The 24,953-nt window shown below is 47.2% G+C and overlaps 1 protein-coding gene and 1 long non-coding RNA gene across 7 annotated transcripts in view; one reads left to right on the top strand and one right to left on the bottom strand.

Moving 5' to 3' along the window:
- The first annotated feature begins 627 nt into the window (after positions 1-627).
- LOC122468506 lies at positions 628-15,188 on the top strand. Its single transcript, XR_006293263.1, has 2 exons — positions 628-796; positions 14,655-15,188. It is a non-coding gene; the product is annotated as an uncharacterized LOC122468506 (long non-coding RNA).
- Positions 14,535-24,953, bottom strand: part of PARP16 (poly(ADP-ribose) polymerase family member 16) — a 22,525-nt gene continuing 12,106 nt past the window's right edge. For 2 of the 6 annotated variants that reach the window (XM_043555146.1, XM_043555148.1), the window contains 4 exons: positions 22,472-22,678; positions 19,280-19,451; positions 17,291-17,432; positions 14,535-15,946 (listed from right to left, as the gene is read on the bottom strand). In XM_043555146.1, coding sequence (XP_043411081.1) covers positions 15,808-15,946; positions 17,291-17,432; positions 19,280-19,451; positions 22,472-22,678 — 660 coding nt within the window. In that variant the 3' untranslated portion in view covers positions 14,535-15,807. The remainder of the gene's footprint in view (positions 15,947-17,290; positions 17,433-19,279; positions 19,452-22,471; positions 22,679-24,953) is intronic. The other 4 variants (XM_043555147.1, XM_043555149.1, XM_043555150.1 and 1 more) reach the window with 3 other exon arrangements.

Here is a 24,953-nt window from a genome sequence, read left to right as displayed (position 1 = left end):
ATCATAAATCCTATGACAAATGTCCTTATAAGAATGAGGCAAGGTGGGGCGCCTGGGTGGCGCAGTCGGTTAAGCGTCCGACTTCAGCCAGGTCACGATCTCGCGGTCCGTGAGTTCGAGCCCCGCGTCAGGCTCTGGGCTGATGGCTCAGAGCCTGGAGCCTGTTTCTGATTCTGTGTCTCCCTCTCTCTCTGCCCCTCCCCCGTTCCTGCTCTGTCTCTCTCTGTCCCCAAAATAAATAAAAACGTTGAAAAAAAAAAAAAAGAATGAGGCAAAGAGATATTTGAAATGGACAGAAGAGGAGGAAGTAATGTGAACATGGAGACAGAGATTCAAGTGGTATGGCTACAAGCCAAAGAATGCCAACATCTGCCAGAAGCTGGAAGAGTCAAGGAACGGATTGTCCCCTAGAGCCTCCAGAAGGAGTGTGGCCCTACTGACACCTTGATTTCAGCCCAGGGATCTGGTTTTTGAACTACTGGCCTCCAAAACTGTGGAAGAATACATTTCTGCCAGTTTAAAGCCACAGTTTGTGGTAATTCATTACAGCAGCCATAGGAAATGAATATGGTGGGTACTTCTTTAGTTGTTCCTTCCTGATGGGATTTACTGGCTCCTTCAGGGAACTTCCAAATGCTGGAATGCCCCAGGCTCAGTCCTCAGAGCTTTCTTTGACTATTCTCTCTCTTTGTGACCTCATCCATTCACTTGGCATCAAAATACCACTTATTTGCTAAAACTCTCCACATTTTATCTCCTCCCAGACCCTTCTCATGGAGCCCAAACATCTTCACAGGTAGATGAAAAGATAACTCTTGTTCTCTACCCTTCCCACTTCCCCACCCACAGATTCTCCTGGCCAAGCATCCTCAGCCACTTAGTGCTCTAGGTAGAAATGTGGTAGCCATCCTGGATTTCTCCATTTCCCTCATGCCTTATATACAACTGATAGCAAGTCTTGTTGTTTAGATCTCAAATGAGATCTGTCCCTTCTCCTCCATTTCCACTGCCACCACAGCCACTAGCATCTCTTACCCAGGTGACTATCCCAGCTCCTAAGGACTCCCAGCTTCTTCTTTTCTTCATGTTTATTTAGAGAGAGAGAGTATGTCTGTGAGGGAGGGGAAGAGAGAGAGGGGGAGAAAGAATCCCAAGCAGGCTCCATGATGTCAGCACAGAGGCCCATGCAGGGCTCGGTCTCACAAACTGTGAGATCATGACCTGAGCCAAAATCAAGTCAGACATTCAACTGACTAAGCCACCAGGCACCCCAATATTAATTTTCAAATATTTCTTCAACCTGGCATTTCTCAATAAATCCCACTTAACTGATGAATTATCTTTTTATGCATTGTTGGATTTACTTTGCTAGAATTTTTATTTTTTTATTTATTTTGCACTTGTGTTCATAAAGGATATTAGTCTATAGTTTTCTTTTCTGGGAATGTTTTGTCTGATGTTGGTATCAGAGTAATGCCGGCCTCATAGAATGAATTGGGAAGTGTTCATTCCTCTTCACTTTTCTGGAAGATTTTATATAAAATTGGTATTTTTTCTTCCTTAAATGTTTGGTAGAATTCACCAGGGAAGGCATCCAGGCCTGAAGTTTTCTTTATGGGAAAAATTTTAATGATAAATTTAATTTCTTTATTGGTTCTACGGTTATTCAGGTTATCTATTTCTTCTTGAACTTGTGTCATGCTTTTGCTTAAAGCCCTCAGTGTTGGGGCACCTGGATGGCTCAGTTGGTTAAGCATCTGACTCTTGATTTCAGCTCAGGTCATGATCTTGTAGTTTGTGAGATTGAGCCCCACATTGGGCTCTGTGCTGACAGTGCAGAGCCTGCTTGGGATATTCTCTCTCTCTCTCTCTGCCCCTCCCATTCTCTCTGTCAATAATAAATAAATAAATAAATAAATAAATAAATAGCAAGCCCTCAGTGTTTCCCCCTCACATCTACATCCTTGCTGTGGCTTGCAAGGCCCTGTCTGGTCTGTTCCTGCCCTCCTCCCCAACCTCATCTACACGGTACCTTCCCCTCACTCACCATGTTTCAGTCACATTGGTCTTCTGGTTAATCCCAAGATTATGTCAAACTCTTCCCTAGCTCAAGGCCTTGGCATTGCTGTTCCCTCTATCTGGAAAGCTCTTCCATAGGCTCCTTATTCTCATCCCTCAGGTCTCAGATTACATGTCAAGGAGGTCTTCCCTGAATATTATTTTCAGGGTAGGGCCTGCTGGATACTCTCTCACACCGAATCTTGTTTCCATCCATAATATATGTATCACATCCTGTCAGTGTTTTGTTTGCTTATTGTCAGCTCCCTAAGAGCAGGGATCTTGTCTGTCTTGTTCACTGCTTATCCTCAGCACCCAACACAAGATCTGGCATAAGTGAGGTGTTCAATTACTATTTTTTAAATAAGTAGACTTACTTAGTGGTTTGGCCTATTGGTCAGTCAGGCAATGAGGAAGGCAGTAAGTCTTCTGTGAGCCCGCCTATCAGTCTGAGGTTTTTGCTCAGCCTGGAGTAGGTCAGGCAGGCACTGAGTGGGCTGGTTGCCCTATGGAGTGGGTCTGTGTGACTGATGAGCCCTCCCTGTGAAGTCAGCCCAGGATTCTGAAGGACACAAAGAAGTGAAAAACCGAGGTCTATCCCCAAGAAGCTTCTGGCCCACCTGTCTACTTGGAGACTCACTGTTCCCTACTGCCCAGCCAGGATATGAAATGGGATAGAACAGGGTAGACAGGGGAAGGCTGCAGAGCCTGGTCCAGCCTCTGGCAGCTGCTCCTCAGCAATTCTGTTACAAGCCTTCCAAACCTCATAAAAACCTCACCTAGTGACTGACATGCTCAGGAAGAGCCTGTACAAGAGACACAGAGAGGGCTTTGTATCTTCTTCCCCACCCCACCTCCCAACCTCCCCTGACCTGGGTCCTCTGCTCATGGAAACTGCCCCACTGGACCTGGCTGCCTGGCCCCAGGAGACAGGCTGTGATGCACGTTGTCACTGCCTGCTCTCTACAGGGGCAGGACATGGGCCTGTACCTCTAGGGGCCACTCCTTGCAACCGAACCCATCCTAGGTACCCCTCTTCATAGACCAGAGAAGGCCCAGCTCTCTGGTTGAGCAAGAGACCTTGCATGGAAGCTAGAGACTTCATAGTTAATCCCAAGTTTCTTGAAGAATGTCCCGGCTATGAGTTATGGGTGTGGCTCGAGTCCCATCATGCATGAGTACGTGTAGGACGCTATCAGACCTGCTTGTGTGGGAAGCAGCTGCTTACAATAACTAGGCAGTGGCACCCAGGCCGCCAGCAATCACTGAGACTCACTCCTGCTCACCGACCAGCTCCATGACCAGGAGGCTCTGCTCTGGTGACATCACCCTCCTCACACACTGCTAAGGGAAATGAGCTCAGGGCCGCCATCAGAGGCGGTATGTTTACTTACAGGGACCCTGGCTGTCAGCAGCTCATTGACCAGACATTCCCTGCCCTAGCCAGCATGAGGCAGAAATTTCCTTAAACATATTATTTTGGCCTCAACCCACCATTTGCTCCCTTGCTTCCAATTTTTTTCAAGAGGAAAATTCCCAGTTCTAGCCCCAAATGGAGCAGCCCAGAGGTGGTGGGGAGAGATCACAATGACCCCCTAAGGACCTTTCAGAGGTTAAGTTTCTCCCACCTCCCCAGTAATCCCTGGAGCTGCGAGATCATCAAATCAATTCTCAGTCACTCATGTGTGCATGGGATCAGAGGGATGGCCGGCATGACCTCAAGAGCAGACCCTCTCCTTCATGGCCTCCCTCATGGCCTCAGCCACCCTGAGCTCATACTCAAAGCATTTCCCAACTCAGCAACCCTGGCTAGGCCCTAGACCTCTCCCTCATTCCCTTCGGGTCAGGGATATTTCAGGAGAGCCCCAAAGCCGCCAGTTTTCACAGGCTCCAGGGGATTCCCAAGATGGGATCCAGGGGATTCCCACCCCCACCGGCCCTGGCTGAGAGGTACTGTCACTTGTCCCTCCCAATTCTCTTCCTGTTGTTCCTGCTGGAACTTAGCCATTCCGGGGGGCCCTGAGAGGAAAGGGGTCCTCAGTCTCCCCAGTGCTTCAGGATCTATCTGTGCCAGCAGCAGAGCAATGCCCTCCCAAGAGTATCAATCATGAGAGACAGGTGTTCTCTGCCTAGCTGGATCTGCCCACTATTGGGGCTGGTCAGGCAGGCCCAGACATGTCAGGGAGTCTGAGGCCTTACCTGACCCAGCTCTGCCCTGTGGCTTGATCCTACTTAGCTCAGCATCCTATGGCACCAGGGAGGGGCTCAGTGGCAGAATCAGGTCAGAAGAGGGCATTGAACCTGCATTTCACAGTGCTTTACCAAAGACTGAGGAAATGTCAAGGGTCCACATTGGAGAATGGGATAGAGGGAATGTCTCACACACAGATCTGAATTGGCAGCTTCTTGGAAGGTACTGATTTTCTTATGCAACTGTACCTGCCCCCCAACCGGGCCAGAACTCCCTAAAACATACGGTTCCAATAATTTCAATTAGTCAACATGTCTAGTGAACCCAGAATTTATAAAGTAAGGAAGCTGGAAAGACCCTTGATAAGGACAGAAGCTAATATTTATTGAATATCTACTGTAAGCCTGACATGGTACTCAACACTTTACACACATTATCTTATTCAATCCTCATAACTCTGAGGGAGATTAAATAACTCTAAAAGAGACACAGCTTGTATACAGCAGAGCTGGGATTCAAACCCAGTTCTGTCTGATCCCACAGATTCTACAATTATGCATTCTTCCATTTGACTTCTAGAAAGTAATTAACTTAGGAAATCAATCACATTTCTTCTGTAAACCAAGCAAGACCTGTAAGTTAAAGATGTGCTAATACAGTCCCTCCATTCTGCAGATGCGGAAAATGAGGCCAGATCACAGAGTGAGTCTTTTTATTTGTTTACTTGTTTATTTTTCTTTAAGTAGGCTTCATGCCCAGTGTGGAGCCCAATGCCAGGCTTGAAATAAAGACCTGAGCTGAAAGCAAGAGTCAGTGTTGCCTGGGTGGCTCAGTTGGCTGAGCATCTGACTCTTAATTTTGGCTCAGGTTATGACCTCACAGTCGTGAGATTGAGCCCTGCATCATGCTCTGTGCTGACAGTGTGGAGCCTGCTTGGGATTCTCTCTCTCCCTCTCTCTGTCCCTCTGCTGCTCACATGCACTCTCTCTCTCTCCCTCAGAAGAAATAGGCTGTAAAAGAGAGGCTATAAAAGAGAGAGACAGACAGACAGATGCTTAAATGACTGAGCCATCCAGGCAACCTACAGAGTGAGTCTTAAGTTGACCATAGGACAGTGGCTCAAACTCAGATCAGTGTCTCTCCAGCCACCCCAGCCTGTCTCATAGTCCTAAGTCAACCCAGGCAAGACAAGGGTGGTAGAAAAGCTGTGGGCTCTGCTCTCTAGGAGACAAGACAGACAAAGATGAACAGAGAAACAGACATATAGACATCCACACAAGCAGACATGAAGAGGCATAGACACACAGGCAAAGATACACACATGGGTACTTATATCCATGTATTGTATTGTTCTCATCTATCTGCGGTGGTTCCTTTCCAGATTGCAAGTTCCATGAGGAAGCAGGCAGAAAGGGCCCTTACCCTGGGCTCACCTGTAGATGGCCACGCTCTTGCTCTACTCTGGCCACACTCCATTCCACACACTGAGAAGTAACCAGGCCCAAGAGGATGGATCCATGGGGAGCCCATTCCCCCATTCTAGATTATAAATCAGTTACATGAGACCCCATTATTTCCTGCTCAGAACCATTTGGGCAGACTTTGCCAGTAGTGTGCATACCCCGGAGCCCAAAAGGTGGCCAAAGGGCAGCTGTCTTTGGGGTGCATTCATGGAGTTTGGACACATTAGGAGTAATACATGCTTGCAAGGCCACTCAAGATAGGGGACGGAGCCGGGATGGGGAAAAAGAGACTGGGGCCACTTATTCTGCATTGCTGAATTCCAGCACAGAAGTCAGAGGAGCCAAGAATCCAAAATCAAACCCAGCCCTCTGGCTTATTGGGATTAAGTATTTTATTTAGCAGTTTGTTGTTTTGACTTATAACGTTTAAATATTTAGATGTACTGGGGCGCCTGGGTGGCTCAGTGGGTTAAGCGTGCGACTCTTGGTTTTGGCTCAGGTCATGATCTCATGGTTCATGAGTCTGAGCCCTGCATCAGGCTCCAGGCTAACAGCACGGAGCCTGCCTGGGATTCTCTCTCTTCTTCTCTCTCTCTGCCCCTCCTCTGCTCTGTCTCTCAAAAAAAAAAAAAAAAAAAAAAAAAACTTAAAAAAATATTTAGACGTACAAATGTACGTCTTGCCCTGGTTTTTAAAAACATTAGGAGCTGCCCTGGATACCTCCCTAAGTTCCCAGTGCACAGTGCTCACAGAACAAGCACTTTAAAGATGTCTGTTAGTAAATAAGAAAATCATTTAGTGAATTAATTGAATGAGTGAATGCTTCTGCACAGATATAAACAGACAGGCATATATACTTTCAGGCACTCACCAACACATTATTGACAAGTATATATACCCACACTCCCAGAGATGCACATACCTAATAAACTTACATCTAGAAAGCCTGGTACGTGTTTATAACAAAATAAATGTTCATATGCACACTCCCACAGAAACTTGCAGGCACGTGCAGACCCACTCACTATGCAGAGGCCCACATGTTCCCTTGAAGATACCCATATACATGAGCTTACACAGAGATAGGGACTCATCGATATGCTGGCAAACATGCTTTTCCCACTGAGGAACCCAGCTCCAACCAGAAATGCAGCCGCCCAGACATGCAAACAACAGAACAGTCACATAAACTCACACTGATACACGCAGCTAGACAAAGACAACGCTGTAGGCCTAAGACAGACTGGGAGTGAGACACCTGTCCACAGAGACCCCCTGGCTGCCCTGGGCTCCCACACTGTCTGCCTCCCTCCCACTTCTGTCTGCGGCCAGAAGGGGCTCCTAGAGGAATTCCTTTTGCAGACTGGCTGAGAAAGGCTACTCTCTCCTCCTCCACAATCCCAGGCCAGAGTCCTGTGGCAGAGAAGCAGATGGTGTGTGCTGGGGGGTGCTCCCCCTTGCCAAGGACTCTGCCCTCCGTCCCCAGCCACCACCCGTGGCCTGCCAAGCCTAGGCTGTGTGCTGGCCTCTAGACAGAGACAGAGCCCCACGCAGGTCCTGCTGCCCCAGCTCTGCTTCCAAAAGCATGATTTAGGAGGGGCTGGTGAACAGCGCTTTTCCAGAGGACTTACTTCCTCAGGAAATGGCTCGGCCACAAGCCTGATCTCCAAAACAGGCGTAGGATGAAAACACCTCTGCTCCTCTCCAAAAACATGGGCCGCCCCTCTCACTCAGAGCCCCTGTGTCACTTTTAGCCCCAGCATCCACAGAATTCCAAGGTGATGGACAGCAATGAAAGGTCCAGCATCTAGTCCCACTTCTGCTGCTGACTCGCTGTGTCCACCTCCATAAAATGACCCCTTTGGGTGTGATGCTTTCAGATGCAGTCAGAATGAGATAGGAGTCTCTAATTCCCCAGGCAGTCTCTGGATAAGGGTGAGGGGCTCCAATCTCAGGAGGCAGTGGCCTGGTGTGGGCCTCCTCTTAAGTCACAGAGTCATTATTACATGCACAGAGCTTGTGCCAGGCTGTGGCTTGAAACAGAGGTGCCACAGGCTGAGGCAAAATGGGGACTCAGGCAGGAGTCAATGTCCTGTGTGGCCTGGAGACGGTGACCTCTCCTCTCCCTCTCCACCCTCTCGCCAGGTTCCCTAGGCCTCTGCTGGAGGTGGACACAGTGCTGCAGCCCCACCCAGTCGGGTGGGCCAAGAGACAGGAATGCTGCTCAGCACAGCTGGCCGGACAGGAGAGACTGTTTATTCTCTGCTGTCGGGAACATCCCAGACAATCAGGGGGATTTGGCCGCTGGCAACCCCTGGATTTGAGGACTCCAAGAAGTCAGCTTAATCAGAGCAGGCTGATGGCCTGAGCTCTGAGAAGGCAGCAGAGGTGGAAGGGAGGGGCCACCCCTCCCTGCCCCATATTCCATGCCATGTGCCTCTGAGCTCACCTCCTGGATCTGCAGTGACAGGGCAGAAAGGTGAATGGGGCTGAACCCAGCCTTTTAATCATGCAGCCATCAGGAGAGACTTCCTACAGTCTGACTCCCAGCATCCCAGGTGCCCCCTGCTTATGAGCCATGTCAGAGCTAACGGCCTTAGCCTAGGAAGGGAGGTCATTTTGCATCCCCCAGACCCGTTCCAACCTCCCTGTGCTACCAGCCCAGATCCTTTCTGCTCAGGCAGTCCCTCTAGCTTCCGCCTTGTACTTGCCTGCCTTTCTTATTATTCCAGCTCCAGAGTCAGCTTTGGCGCTGCCTCTTCCAGGCCTTCTCACCTTGGGCAAGTCACCTCTCCAGGCCTGATTCTTCTGTAAAATAAAGATTACAGTATCCATCTCACAAGGACATTTTGAAGATTAAATGAGAGAATTCTTTCAATAGGCCCACCATGCAGGAGGCACTTGATAAATGGTAGTGCCTTTCTCTCCCATTCTTTCTATTGGTGCAGACCTCACCTCTGGTATTCCTGAGGGCCAGGCCTCTCTGGTGTAGCTTATAACACGTGCCCGGTCACATCTCTACCAATTGCTGCTCCCAGATCTCAGAGTGCTTTGGGGTTCCGTAGCTCTCTGTAGAAGAGTCCAAGTTGACCCAAGGAGGCATTTTGATGCCAAGGCTCTAGAAGGTCCCAGAACATGGTGGGGGCTTTTTTGTGTTGTTTTGTTTTAGGTGTTTTTTGTTTTTTGTGGGGTTTTTTGGTGTGTTTTGCCCATCTCTCATTTTGCATAGGTTTGAGTGCCTTGTCTAAGGAGGTCAGGGAAAATTCATCAATCCTGACTCATTTGTTTGGAATTCATCTTTCTATATATTTAATAAAGAGTTTATACCAAAAATAATGAAATTCCAGGATGGCAAAGAGTATCAGTTAAGGACCCCTCCTCACTGTATCTCCCACAAGTTCCAATTTAAACTCTTAAATAAAAAAGGAGTCTATTGGTTACACAGTGAAAGGTTTGGCTTTAGGCACAACCAAACTGAGTACTCAAACAACGTCATCAGGACTTAGTTTCTCTTCCTCTCTTGGCTCTGCCTTCCACTGTGTTGGTGTCAGTAGGAGGCTTCCCATGGCAGCAAGATTCAAGGCGGCAACACCAGGACCAGCCTCTCACACTGACAGAATGGGGATGGGAGGCAAACGTCTCTTTCCTAGCAGCCTTTGCAAAAATCTTCTTATAGATTTCTTAGGGGTCACATGTTGGTATATGAACCAATCGCTAAGGCCAGAGAAATGCAGCTTGCTGATTGGCTCAGGCCTGTGCCACTGCTCCCTGCCTAGGGTGTGTGGGTAGAAGGAGCAGTCACCTTTACCCAGATCCAGTGAAAATGGAAAAGAGGTTGGTTTCCCAGCAGGAAGCTGGGTGGGGTATGGTACCAGGAGGGTGAGTGAACGATGGACCACAAACAGGTGTCTTCCAAAGGAAATCAATGGTCAAAGAACTAAGCAGATGAATACTTTTCAAGCACTCCCAAGCCCTTTAAAAATGTAGTGGATGGAGCACCTGGGTGGCCCAGGTGGTTAAGTGTCCGACTTCAGCTCAGGTCATGATCTTGTGGTTCATGAGTTCAAGCCTCATGAGGGGCTCTGTGCTGACAGCTCAGAGCCTGGAGCCTGCTTCCCATTCTGTGTCTCCCTCTCTCTCTGCCCCTTCCCAGCTCACACTCTGTCTCTCTCTGCCTCTCAAAAATAAATAAAACATTAAAAAAATTTTTTTAAGTTTAAAAAAATATATAATTGATGTGCTAGTTTTAAATCCCTACAGATCTCTGTCAGGCAATGTGTTATAGGGCCCATTTGGGATAGGCTATACTTGCCCAAGAACAGTAAACCTACATCTTTGACCAATCTGTAATCCATACTTCCCAGGAATTCGGACTGGCCTTTTCCCTTCCTGTCCACACTGGTGGGCAGCTTGACTGAACTGACCAATGCTGTGAGGGCTGGAAGGCCCTATCAGCACCATAAGCTATTTTCACCAGGGACTTCCCTTGGCTAAATGGGCACTGAAAGAGGGTGGACTCCAGGGGCCTCAACCTTCCCTTTCTCTCCTGACCCCCACAAGTCTCCTCTGGCCTTTGAATCTCCCCTGGTTGCTTTTTCTCTACTACCACTCTTCCCAACTCATTTCTAAATCCCATTTTCTTAGGAACGACTTTGTCATCAGTCACTTATATGTGTGTATGAAGCGGCATCAAATCGGTAGTTTAACCTTTCTCAGGACTATGTGCATTTTTACTCTGAGCCTTTTCAGTGAAACAAAAGGCTTTGTCCTGCCTACCCCCTACTGTTCCCAAAAAGTGCAGAGCAAATGGGACTCTGAAATCAGGCAACCAGTGTCCACGACCATCCCTGAAATCCTCACCCATCTGCACAGCCTTGCCACTGTGTTTTTTCTTCAAGTATAATTTCGATCACCTTTGCTGACATTCAGTCATTACTCTCTGCTGTGGCCGGGAAGTTTCTTGAATCCTTTCATCCATTTATTCACTCAGCAGACTTCCTGAGTCTCCATCATCTTTTAGATACTGGGTATGCCAAGACAGCCCAGGCCCTGCTCCCTCTGACAGCCTGCATTTGAATCTCAATGCTGGAAACATCACCTGCACACCAGATTTTTAACACAAACAAAAAGCCTAGCCCAGTGGCTGGTATTCAATAGGTATTCAAAAAGTGCTGCTTCCCCTTCCCAGGGCTGCACGATGTGGAGAACACTGGAAATTTTCTAAAACCTTTTCCAGGTGGACAGGAGTGCCAACAGAAGTGGGTGGAGATGGTGGTTTCTATCTCGTTTCAGAATGTCATGATTTGTTTTGGATGTTCCAAATGTCAGGTTGGAGATCATGCAAAGAAGAGGGGCTTATTCTAACCAGATCAGGGCTAGAGGCAGCCCAGGACACTGTCTCCCTGGTACACAGCCCCAGACAGTTTGGAAACAAACAGAAACCCATCCAGAGGAGGGAGACTGACAAAAGCAAAAACAAACAAAGGCCAAGAGATGGAAAACTCACGAGGTGGGGCCGGGTGGAAAGGAGGGGAGCGAGGAGAGATGGGTGGAGGCTGTGGAGGGGGCTTAAGGAGGGTGTGTGTGTGTGTGTGTGTGTGTGTGTGTGTGTGTGTGAGAGAGAGAGAGAGAGAGAGAGAGAGAGAGAAAGAGAGAGAGAGGAGCTGAACCCAGCTCCCCCCACCATCCCAAGAATCACCATGGCAATGGGGAGGGTGAGTGCAGCTGATTCCAGGCCAACACAAACCTCCAGGGCTTAGCAGCAGGATTGGGCTCGGATGCATGGGGCCATGTTCTAAAGAAAAAGATCTGAATTGGGCTCTTTAAGTCACAAACTCCCTACCAGCTCTGATTTTGTAAGCAATCAGTATTTAATGAAATGAATTAATCAGAAATAATAGTGAATCACATTCCTATTCCATGTTTCTCTCACATACACAGGTACATTTATCCAAAAGCCCACAGAGTAAAACCCCTTCCCTTTGTGGGGAAAACTGACAGCTCATTGGATTCTTGGCACTTTCCAGGAGCAGTGACCTAACTTGTGGAAGGTCTTCTTGTCACCCCTGCCCAAATTGTCGTCACTGACAGTAGCATTAGTGATAGAGGGTTGATGGGTTTGCTTTCACAAGACCAAGGCAGCTGCAGCTCTGATGTGAGGTGGCTCCAACTGAACCATCTGGTCTCCTCTGCCATCAGTGGCCTGGTGAAGCTCTTGGCCCAGAGGGGGTGTGTCAGCAAGGAGACTGCTGCTTCTTTCTCCATGAAAAAATGTCTGCAGCATGAGCCCCTTGGGCCCCCAAACTCCAGCACTCAAATTTGCCCTTTCCTGGAGATGGCTGGCCTCTGGGGTCTGTTTCAGATGTCAGGTTGGTGCTAAATAGAACTGTGAGTCTTTAGAGTTTGTCTCCTTCCTGCCTCTCCGTTCCTAGCTACCCAGAGATCTCACGCTATCCCCCATTACCCTAGTCCAGGGTGGACCCATCCATAAGGCATCATAGGCACAGGGCATAGAGTCCACATTACAAAAATGTTTTAATTTCCTTTAAAAGCAGAAGGAAGCATGCCTGGGGGGCTCAGTTGGTTGAGCATCTAACTATTGATTTGGGCTCGGGTCATGATCCCAGTGTCATGGGATCAAGCCCTGTGTTGGGCTCCATGCTGAGTGTGGAGTCTGCTTGAGATTCTGTCTCTCTCTCCCTCTGCCCCTCTCCCCCACTTGCACTCTCTCTCTAAAAAAAAATTTTTTTTAATTAAAAAAAGGGGTGCCTTGGTGGTTCAGTCAGTTAAGCATCCAACTTTGGCTCAGGTCATGATTTCACGGTTTCTGAGTTCGAGCCCTGCATCAGCCTCTCTGCTCTCAGCACAGAGCCCACTTCGGATCCTCTGTCCCTCCCTCTTTCTTCCCCTCTCCTGCTCGTGCTCTCTCACTCTCTCTCAAAAATAAACATTTAAAAATTAATTAAAACTAAAATTTTAAAAATCAGGAGGAAAAAACAAGCTTGTAAGTGGAAGCAAACATTTTAGTATTTAATAGTAATATATTCATCTTTATACCAACACAATCATAAAATATAATTTTAAATATTTATTAAGGAGTCCAGGAAGGCAAAAGTGCCCATGAAAGTCATAATGTAGTCCTGACCTACTCTCTGCTCACTCAGGGATTTCCTTCTGTCACATCAAAATGTACCTGTCCAATGGCTCTCCATTAGCCTAGGAGCACCTGGAGGATAGGAACATTCTTCATCCATCCTCAAGTTCCTACTATGCTCATTGTTTGCCCCATGCTCACATCAGGTATTGCATTGACTCTTTGGGGGGGGGTGGGGCCAGAAACCTCAGGGAAAAAGAGGGAGGACTAGGTTTTAAATAAATATTGCCCGAGAATTTCTGGAAACTGCACATTTCACATCTGTGCAGTTGGACTTTGTCTGCATCCCCTGTTGCTGAATGCTACTTGAAACTGCTCCCAGCAAGTTCGCTAATGATCTCCAACTCAGTAAATCCAATGGATACTTCCCAGGTATAATCCCAACTGCTCGGCACCATTTGACACTGCTCATCAAGATTGCCTTTTTGGCTTCCATGACACTTTGCTGTCTTGGTTTCCTCCTATTTCCCTGGACATTGCTGCTAGGTGTCCTGTGCATGCTCATTTCCCTCTGCTGGGCCACTAAAAACTAATAATAGCAGCTGAAACATGTCAGCTATTTGCTCTGTGCTGAGCCCGACTGTGTCAGTTCTTTTAATCCTCAAAATAATGCTAAATCTATTCTACAACCACCAGCCAGAATGAGCTTCCTGGAAACCAAATCTGATCATATCATTTCCATGCTTAAAACTTAATGGCGCTCCCTGGCCCACAGCTTTGAGGGTCTTGCATGATCTGGCCCGTGCCCACCTCTTCCGCCCCATTTCTCACCACAGCCTCTTCCTTTATGACCTTCCTGCTTTTAACTCCTCCAGCAAGAACTCTAGGTCCTTACATATGCTTTTCCCAGTGCCTGAAACACTCTCCCTCCACTTGTTGGCCTGATACTGGTGGTTCTTTCGGGCTTCAGTTAAATATCACCTTTTCTAGGAGCCCAGGGGTGCTGCAGAGGATGGTGGTTGTGAGATTAACACTGAAACCTGCCATGTGCAGCTCCCAGCTCTGTGCTGCTTCCCAGCCACATAGCTTTGAGCAAGCTACAAAATTCTCTGGCACTTCCGTTTCTTATCTGTTGTCAGGATTAAATAAATCAGGGGCACCTGGGTGGCTCAGTCAGTTAAGTGTCCGACTCTGGATCTCAGCTCAGGTCTTGATCTCAGGGTTGTGCGTTCAAGTCTTGAGTTGGGCTCCACACTGGGTGTGAAGCCTACTAAAAAAAAAAACAAAGATAGAAAAAGAAAAGAAAAAACGAAATTTGCACACGTAGGTGCTTTGCAGGTGTACATGTGTCACTTCTGTATTTTCTGACCCCAGACTATGTTAAGACTTCTTGCCAAGTATTTTCCAAAACTCCTTTATAACAACATGTAATCCAACCCCACTCCTGAGAATGCTTGTCCAGCTCCCGACCTTGCCAGACTGGCAGCTCCAGGAGGGCAGGGACACTTTTACCTTGATCCTGCTCCTATTTCTAGTGCCTGGCACACAGTAGGTGCTCGTATTTGTTAAATCAATGACTAGCAATCTAATACCTACTAGATATCCAGGTGATATATGGTGTCCAGAAAACTGCTACCTTGAACAAAGGAAGAGAAGATAAGATTTTTAGCAACAAGGCATACATGGCAGACTCCCGCCGAGACTGAAAGCAGTCACAAAGGCCACTTGGTAATTAGGAAAATACCTTTATTATCTCTGAAATCTTCCAATATTCAATGTAAAAACCATGATAGTGGCTTGTTCACAACTTCACAGATTATAGAAAAATGACTTTCTACCTTCTTTACAGAGATCTACCCCTCAAATCAGATGGGGCTCCAATGATGGCTGAAACAGGGCAGGAAGGAAGGACAGAGAACACAGCAAGGAGATCTGCAGCTCCCTGAGCAGCCAGAGGCTTCCTCCCCACTTTTAAAGCCCAGGTTGGGTCCCGACGACCTGTGAGCCCTCCAAGGGAGGCTCAGTCCATGCACACTGGCGGCAGACTGAGGCAGGCCTGTGTCCTGAGGTCCTGCAGTGTGGCACTTGTGGCTGGGAGGCCACAATCAAGGCAGCTTCGTGAGAACAAGAACAGGTGGCAGGCCTGCAACTCAAATCCCTTTCTCTAACACATGGCCAGGAAAGAGACTATGGGCACTGACCAAAGAGTGCTCTCGAAATCTTCTCCTTTTACTCAGCTCCCAAAGATGAATTTGTCAAATAGCTACTTAAAAAAGCAAAACAAAACAGAAAACAAACATGTGTTTCCATTTCAACTACAATCAGCAGTTGGTAATTTTAGAAAAAGACTTGAGTTGCTGTTAAATTTGTCTTTTTTATCAGGTCTCTGGCTCCTTCCTTGCTCGTCCATGGTTGGGGCAGGGGGGTTACAGCTGTAGCAGAAGGCTGTTTGTTGATCTGAGAAAACTGTGAAAAGGTTTTGCACTCACATACAAAGGCTGATGGAATTCAAAACGATCCCACCAATTTTTATGAGAAATATGACTGTTCCTCTTGGGTGTCTCAGGTCAAAACAAGGCAACCGCCTAGTGATTTATAGTCCCCACTACACATATTCTGCCTTCCAGAAGGCATTAGAGAAAGGGCCAACATCTGCCAGGAGTGACTGTAAACACCCCACTGACAGCTTGGACACTTTGTTTTTAAATGCAGCAGGACTTTTTCCTTTGGCCCTGGCAGAAAAACCAACTCCCTAGGACTGTTTAGGAAGGAGCAGACAGGAGGACTCCCCTGAAGCCCCAGAGCGAGAGACGCGTGGTCCCCACTGAGCGGAGTGTGGCTCAGAGCATCATCAAAGGCAATCAATACATTTATGGCATATGAAAATTGTCCTGTGGTCCCCAACTGGCCCCCAGGCTCCACCTGGTTGGACACGGCGCATGGGAGGTACAGAACAGGTTGTCATAAGGCACATGGTCGAGGTGGCACCCACACCAGAGAGATTATCTCTTTGCACGATTCCAGAAGTGTTGGAAAGCTGAGGAGTTGATGGCACTCACAATGAACAGCAGCAGCAGATACAGGGATATCATGACCGTAAACCAATGGCTGGAAAACCAGGACAGCTGGCTTGAAGCCCTGCTTAAGGGGGGGAAAAAGTGATGTTGGCAAGAAGAGAAAAACATTTTTTTTTTAAGTGTATGCAACAACTTCTGGCTCAAAGATGATGAAATGATGAATCTCATCCTCTGGGTGAGCCATGAAACAAAGCTTCGTGCATGCTCCTTCGCTCAAAAAAATCTGGAGCTATTTGCCCTGGCACCGACACATCTTTCACCAGAACATCTTCTAAATGTACAAAGACAGCTATGCAATGAGCTCATCCTGATCTTCTCTTTCATAGCTCCTCTGGTGCCTTTTGTGACCCATCTTTTCTTAGGCAAGACTTTGGTATCTAGAAGAATGACTGTGCTCAGGGTGTCTGCCCAGATGGCAGCAGGTGGCAGGTAATTTAGCAGAAATCTTTTCACTTTTAGACATGTACAGATATCAGTCCGAGCTGGGGAAATCCTCTCTGGCCCACTGGGAGATGATCTAAACCGTCCAAGTGTGTACTGAAGAGACACTCCAGGGAGAAGTGGGAAAGGAATGGAATTTTCAAGTAGAAAAAGCCAGATGATTTTAAACCAGAGGATAATGTTCCTCAGACTCAGGAACCCTATGCAAATCTCCCCAATGTGGGGGATGGGGTGAGGATTTTACTGGTTTATGAAATCTTGAAGCATGGAAACACTGGTGTATACAGCCAGGAGTGGGGAGGATTACAAGTGACCCCCTTAGCTGCTCATCTGCTGCTCGTCCCCATCAGAAGCTCTGCCACAGACCCCAACAATGTGACAGGATCTCAAAGTGACCCTCGATCCCGGGGAACCCTGCCACCCACCATCACACTGCTGAGATGGGATGTGGAATCCACCACGGTTCTGAGGAGCTGACAGGTCTTGTCTGCTGTTGAGTCCAACACCCTCATCTTGGACATAAAGATGAAGCATCTCAGGTCCAGAGAGGAGCAGTCACCGCAGGAAGTGACCAAGCAGAGTGGCACATATTCCCAGTCAGCACCCAGGCACCACCCTGCCTCTTGGCTTAACCTAAATCAGTGCATTTCCGACTGCAATCAGGATCCTGGGTGGCTAAGGGGCCTCATGGTCTGGAGCAGCCAATTTGGCTTCGTTCGGTCCCTCATGTTATTTGTATTTACAAATCTCTCTGTCTTCTTCACTAGAACACACTCCTCTCAGGGCCAGGACCGCATCTTATTCCACCTGTCTTCCTCACCCCTCACCGTGTGCAGCACAGCGTTTTATATATTTTACACATAGCTGAGGTCTAAGGCTGGGGGCAAGGGATGCTGATAACTAGGGACACAATACTCTCAGCATTTAGATGTTCTCCTGGACCTCTAGCAGGGCCCGTCCTCCTTACCTCTTGGGCTGCTTCTGGGAGTACACCAGCAGGTACTTCACTCGCAGGAGCTGGTTATTGGTGACCACAAAGTACTTTGGAGGGATGTCTCCGCCTTCACTATGTTTGATTCTTGCTCTCCTGCGATCTATCTCCTTAGAATCTGAATAAGGAGAATAAAGTACAACTTCACCGGGGGGAAATACAATAATAAAAAAGCAAATTACAAATAGAAATAAGTCAAGCCTCCTGGTCATGAGGGTGGGGAAGCCCCAGCAGGGTGAGGAATGGCCTCAGCTGTATGTGTGCTGTATGTGAAGCAGCACTAAAACACAGGAGAGTCTGACAAGCTGGATGAGGGGAAAAAGGAACAGGAAGATAAAAGGGAGACAAGGGGGAAAAAAACCTGCATTGGACAAGCAGAGGGAAGAAGCGGACTGATGGCCATAACAAAAAAATTATCTGGGCCTAGGTACAGGGTACCTAGGTACCCAAAACAAGTATCTTAGGCATTTTAAATTAATCATTCCGGATTTTTGAGCTTCTTAGAACTCTTATGTTCCGCCCTTTGTACCAAGATTTGTTTAAAAAACAATGGGGTGCCTGGGTGGCGCAGTCGGTTAGGTCACTATCTTGCAGTCTGTGAGTTCGAGCCCCGCATCAGGCTCTGGGCTGATGGCTCGGAGCCTGGAGCCTGTTTCTGATTCTGTGTCTCCCTCTCTCTCTGCCCCTCCCCCGTTCATGCTCTGTCTCTCTCTGTCCCAAAAATAAATAAAAAACGTTGAAAAAAAAATTTAAAACAAAACAAAACAAAACAAAAAAAACCTAAAACTTTCCTTTTAATAATATGATGAAGCTTTATAAAAACAAACAAACAAACAAACAAAGCCAAAGCTGTGTGCAACAGTAGACTCTGCAAGGTTTTGTTTTGATGTTGATGTCACAGTTTGCTAACTTCCTAAGAATTATAAGTGCAAATATTCATGCTGCCTGGTGTGGAAGGTTAGTGTCAGACACGGGCCATTCCTCAGGATTCCAGTTGTTTTACATTAGAGGCCAGGAACAGACAGTTTCCTCAATTCTCCTTTTCTCAGTGGAAACAACAGGCCAGTTTTGGAGACTAGAGTAACAGTTCTGTGATTCTTCTGCCTTTGCGGGCAAAACAGCAGGGCGCACAAGGCACAGACTCTAAGAGACATATCGGAGGAGTGGACTGAGCTCTAGCTAGTCATCCACTCCCCCAGAGAGTCCAGGATTTACTCTCTGTGGCCTCAGTTGCCTCTCACATCCTCTGAGGCTCAGGCACATACCAGAGTAGCCTGGAGGACAGGGTCTGGATCCACGTCTTTAGCTTCAGTTTAGTGAATACCTACTGAAATGTCAAGTAGGTTTCAGGCTCTCTACAGGTATCAGGTGCCCAAGAGTGACTAAAACTCACTTTCTGCCTTCAAGGAGCCCACACTCTGGCCTCACACGCTCCCTTTTATCCATCAAATCTCACTTCCTCCCGGGGCACCTGGGTGGCTCAGTTGGTTAAGCGTCTGACTTTAGCTCAGGTCATGATCTTGACGTTCGTGGGTTCAAGCCCTGTGTCAGGCTCTGTGCTGACAGCTCAGAGCCTAGAGCCTGCTTCAGATTCTGTGTCTCCCTCTCTCTCTGCCCTTCCCCCCTCTATCTCAAAAATAAATAAACATTAAAAAAAATCTTACCTCTCCCCAAAGTTTCCCCTGAGTACTTGGACCTACTATGTTTGATTGCACCTTCCTGTGAGCTGCCCTTGTGGACCTCATCAGCCTCCTCACATGGCACTCTGTGCCCACCACCTTGTAGTAAGTGCTCAATCCCCAAGGAGACTGTTCACTCCTTGAAGGCAAGTCCCTGTCCCACATTGCTTTGGACCCAGCCCATCCCTCTGCATGCAATGGATGCTCCACCCAACAGATGGGTCAACGGCAAGAGCCTACACACTCAGAGGCCTGCAGCCTAGGTCCAGGCCAAGTGCTCACTCACCCTTCTTCTTCATTTGGCACTTGACATCTGGATGATCAATGACTTCACACACAGCCACACAGCTGAGGATGGGGCCAAGGAGGCTGCGCTGCCATCCAAGGCCATGGGGGCTATAAATGAGGGCCAGGCTCAAGTCACTGGTGAGGTAGGTCCCTTCCCCAAACAAGGATGTCTGGAATGGCAGAGGTCAACAGAAAAGAAACCAGGCTGGGTGAATGTAAAATTGGCACAGCAAGCTGACACAGGTCTTTCTTCAACAGAGTTGTAAATACAAAATTCTCAAGCCTCTTTATCCCCAGTAAAAGGCATATAATATCAAATCATTCTATGACATCATCACAGGGTTATTAGTAAACCCATTCCTATCTGATGACAGTTTAACTAATTGTGGATGTGCCCACCTAGCCTAGAAAACTAGCAGTTCCTATGGTCAAGGTTGAGTGAGAAAAACATAGGTATAAGAGTCTAAACAGCCCTGAGTTTGAATCCTCACTATACTTCCAACAAGCTGGCAAGTTACATAAACTCTCTCGGTCTCAGTTTCCACATCTGTAAAATGGTGATGTTAGTATCTCCTCTATGAGGTTGAGGATGATTCAATGAGATAATGTACATAAAGCATCGAGCAGGACACCTGACACATCAGAGAGGTGGGCGTTTATATTATAATGTATTAGCAATTCCTGTTACGTGAATGCATTTAGCATGGTTACACCAATGGCCTTGCAGAAGCAAAGTCACACACTTATGCACAGCGAGGGGGATCACACCTGAGGATGGAAGTAATCTAAGTCACTACTTGAAAAAGAAATGAAGCTCTCAGACAAGAAACTGTAACCAAATAGGGCAGGCCTATATTAGGGACATGGTAAGTTTTACTCTGTGTTGGTGTCAACCAAGGAGATGTCCAAAATCTAGGGGGCAGGTCCCTAGTGGTAGGTGCTAACTTGATGTCCTCCATGAAGGAGCATGTCAGATGAGAGAGAAGGATATCAGGAGACATACCTACAAGTTGAGACTACAGCAGGCAAAACAAACACATCTTTTGCCCACGGTAGACCATGGCCAAGGGTCTATAATCAACCATGATGGCCAGCATAAAAATATCAATCATGGCACTCATTCATACTGACTCAGAATCCTTCTCAACACAACATTTCAGGTAGCTGTTACCAATGGATGAAATTTGAAATTCAAGTTGAAATTCAAATGCTATCTTTTGGCTGCAGTATTAGGATCTGTTAAGTGAACTCAAACTGCTCTCTGAACAGCCTATGGTTGGGAACTGAGAAATGTCCTATTCAGTGGCACCAGGCTTCTACAATTCTAAGCTGGTTAGGTGAAGCTTAGGGGAAATGAAACAAGCCTTTGCTTTACCTTTGGGAAGCCCCTTGCCTTAGGCAGTGTCCCCATGTCTCAAAAGCTGACACAGACCTTCTCCAAGGACCCTTGGTGTTGTCTGATCTGACTCTACACCCACTCTAAGCTATAGCTGCCATATACACACAGACTAGACTCAATAGACTCAAGAGCCTTGAGCGAGACTGCTGTAAGCAGAGGTGCACCAGAGTGGGAAAGCTGGGGTATCTGTACCATGAAAACAATCTCACAGCTTCAACTGACAAGTAGGCTCCCTCAAGCAAGCCCCTCACTGAAAACCCAGACAGAAGCAGCCAAAAGAACATCCGCTTTACCAAAGGACTCCGACAAGATGTCTCTAAGCAGCAAACTCCCTGGACACTGAAGAGAAGGTCTGGTGTAATCTTCAGGCAACTTCTCCAAGGCCAGTTATGCTGTGAAGCAGAGACCCCCCCAGATTCCAGTAGCCTGGCCATAATAATAGGCCGAGAGCCAGTATAAACAGGCCTGTCATCGTACAAAAAACCCAACTGCACACTAATCAGCTACAGCAGTGTTGGAAGTCTCTCTAGCCTCAGGGCTGCATCAGCCACAACGGAGCCCATGGCCATGCAGCCAACACCTCAGACGAGGCAGATGTTGGCATGACTAGGGAAAGGCTGCAGCCCTGCCACTAGCCTAGATTCCCTCTCCATCCACCTATAAAAGCAGTCATTGCTTTCTTAGAGTCTAGTAACGGGAAGAACCCTTTGCATATATTAACTATTTGAATCCTCTCAGCACACGAGACTGTGGGTGATAACGTCCTATTTTACAGATGAGGACACTGAGGCTCAGAGAGGTTAAGTAATTTCCCAGGACACAGAGTGGCTAAGGTGGTCTTTCTGGCTCCTATATGTACTTGTCTTCCTATACCTCACTAAGAGCCAAAATAAATGCCAGCAGAGAAGGGTGAGTGACACTGTTTTGACTCCAAAAAAAAAGGGAGGAAAGGACCTCTCCTTGGAGCATCCCTCAATATTTCTAAGGACTGATTCTGTTGGACTGTCCCCTAGGCAAGTGCTTCTCAAACTTCAGACAAATCACCTGGTGACCTTGTTAAAGTCATCTCTGATCAGGTGGTCTGGGGTCTGCCTGAGATGTTTTATGTCCAACAAGCTCTTGGGTGATGTGGCGCATCTGGGTGAGGGACCATGCTGAACAGGGAGGGTTGGCGACATACTGGGATTACCTGGCTTTTATTTATTTTTTTCATGTTTATTTATTTATTTTGAGAGAGAGACAGAGCACGAGAAAGCGAGGGGCATAGAGGGAAAGAGAATCCCAAGCAGGGTCCATGCTGTCAGCACAGAACATGATGAAGGGCTTGATCTCATGAGCTGTGAGATCATGACCTGAGCTGAAATCAAGAGCTGGATGCTTCACTGACTGAGCCACAGGTGCCCCATGGGATCCCCTGGCTTTTAAAGCATACTGTTATCTGGGCCCCACACCAGAGATTCTGATTGAATTCTTCTGGGATACAGCCAAGCATTGGGATTTTTAAAAGCTTCCCAAGTGATTCTAAATGGGCAGCCAAGGTTGGGAACCATCTTTAAATCCACAGTTCTTAAACTGTAATCAGTACAGGAATCACACAGAGATCTTGTTAAAATGCAGGTTCTAATTCAGAAGGTCTAGGGTGGGCTCAAGATTCTGCATTTTCACAGGCTCCCAGGTGCTGGTCTGCAGACCACACCTGAGTGTGGCCTCAGTGAACCTATCCCTCCCCCCAGCCTCCCCCAGGCAACTCCCCAGGGTTCTGACCCTCATGTCATTAGGCTTAGGCCCCACCTTGTTCAGGTGGCAATGCAGCCCATTGTGGATGATGGAATGGAAGTTTTCGAGGCGGCTCCCGTGGAAGGCGTAGATTAGGTCTCGTTCTCCTTTGGTCTCATAAAATTTGGCGTTCGCTGGGTTGGAGTACTCAATTTCAAACAGGAAGTCCGGCACGGGGACAGGCGTGTGAGGGGCACCGGTCAGCTTTTGGATCTTTTCGAACTTGAAAACATGTAGGAAGTCGCAATTTTATTGGGGAAGCTGTTAAGTTGTGCTGCCAAAATGGCCTCCTAAAGCTTTGGGCTTAATTCCTATGGGGTCTGCTCATGAGAACTAGTTTCATGAGAATAAAGACAACAATTTATAAATAAGCTTAGAGCTTCTAGTTCAAGATTACTTTCCTATCATAATGTTTTTCCCCACACTAGGCCAAGAAGCACAAACTGCTCCTTTGAACTAGACACCACCCCTAGTTTTCATAACACTGTCACATCCCTTTCCTGCACTCTGTCTTTACAATAGTCTCAGGAGGTAGAAAGGTGTGATCAGTTGTAAAAATGGCCACAACCTTTCCACTCATCCTTGTCTATCACCCCTCTGTAATGTGAGTCTGCAGGTAGAATTCCCGGACTCCATCAAGATGTGGCACCTCTGTGCCACCTTGAATCTGGGCTTGGCCATGTGACTTGCTTTGACCAATGGGACCCTGGCAAATATATAGCAAACAGACTTTGAAAGGGCTCGCCCTTAACCATCTGCTGCTGGGAACGCTTCACTGCCATGTGAATGAGCCCTGCTATCCTTCAGGAGGGTGACAGTCTCGCAGAGGAGGGCCCCAACCACAGCAGCCACCCCAGCGGAAGATGGAGACATGTGAGACATACCAACTGAAGACTGAGACACTAGATCATCCTGCCCCACCCAGAAGAACAATCCAACTCACTCACAGAATCATGAGAAACAATCAAGGTTGTTTTAATCAAGGTTTTTGGAATGATTTGTCATGCCACAAAACCTATTGATACAGAAGAATGAGCTCTTCCTAAAAGGCAATAATCCTTTTCAAGGCAGAGATGACATCTTTTCAGTGATTTCTAAACAGTAAGTCATAGACCAAAGCCAATCTGTGGCAAAGTTTTCTCTGGGTTGTGTTTAAATGAGAAAAATAAGGACAATGTAACAGATACATTTATACTGCTGTAAGGTTGCCATCCTTTCTTTGGAAGAATTGTCCTTTTTTTGAGAACATCCTCCTTTTTTATATTAAAACATCCTTTTATAAAGTGATGATACATGGCAGCCTCACGTCCTTACTTGGACATAATAAAAAGCTGAAAACCCTCACTCCATATGGCGCCAACACTCCATATTTTAATGGAACTTAACTGGTCCATAATGAAAAGTGAAGGAGTCACACCTTCTTATCTACTTTACCTACAGCAGCCAACATCTAGCAGGTGCTTAATACCCACATGAAGAATGAATAAATCTAAATTTAGCAGATGACAAAAGTGAAACCCAGGGATCATCTAGCAGTTAGCAACCCAGCCTGGACTTGAATAGGGATCTCCTGACTCCCACTGTGGGGCTCTGTGTGTTATTTACCATTTACCAACAGAGATGGACGTCCCTAGACACCAGAATCCAAGGTACCAAATTCTATGCCACTTAAAGAGGATTTCTGTCTTGAGCAGGAGCTTGTGAAATTAAATGTTCTTAAAATAAAATTAAGTAAAGACCAGTACAGATAAACCCCTGCTGCTGCTCAGAGAAAAGAGCACCAGATCAGGGATCTGCCTTCCTACACTCAGGTCCCTGCCATCCCAGCCTGTCCCTGGGAGATCCTGGCCAGGCAAGGGAAACCGAATTACAGAATGTCTGATCTGTGCCAGAAACTGTACTGGGGGTGGCATACATTCTATCATAGCTCCCCTCTGAGTTAGCTATTAATATTCACAATTTATAAATAGGGAAAAGGAGACTCAATAATGGATGGAAGTGGGATTTGATCCCAGAGCCTAAAGTTTTCCATTACTTCCGGTTCTGCCTCTCTGTTTCCTAACAACTGGATGAGGCCAATGTTTCTTAAGGTGTGGTCAAGGGTGCACCCTTACTGGATTTACCTGGGGTGCTTGTGATACCCAACATTTACTGAGCCCTTAGCAGAATGCCTTAAGGCATTCTTCTAAATGTGAAAAGTCATTCAATTCTCACAGCTAGTTCCCTGTGGAAGTATACTATTATTGTTCCCATTTTATAGATGAGGAAACTGAGTTAATGAAATGCACCCAGTAACCTGCACCAGGTTCACAGTAAGAGGGGGAACACAGGTTTGCACTGCCAGTGTGCAAGTTCCTGAGACCACTCCAGACACAGAATCAGCATCTCTCAGGGCAAGGTCCAGGAATCTGCATTTTCAACAAGCTTCCCAGGCCATTCTGGTGCACAAGGAGGTCCCAGAGCCCTTTAGCTCTAGGAATGTGCTGTCCTACAGACC

The sequence above is a fragment of the Prionailurus bengalensis genome, chromosome B3 (assembly GCF_016509475.1).
Source record: "Prionailurus bengalensis isolate Pbe53 chromosome B3, Fcat_Pben_1.1_paternal_pri, whole genome shotgun sequence".
NCBI lineage: Eukaryota > Metazoa > Chordata > Mammalia > Carnivora > Felidae > Prionailurus > Prionailurus bengalensis.
The sequence above is the reverse complement of the archived record's forward strand: the minus strand, read 5'-3'. Positions and strand labels throughout refer to the sequence as shown.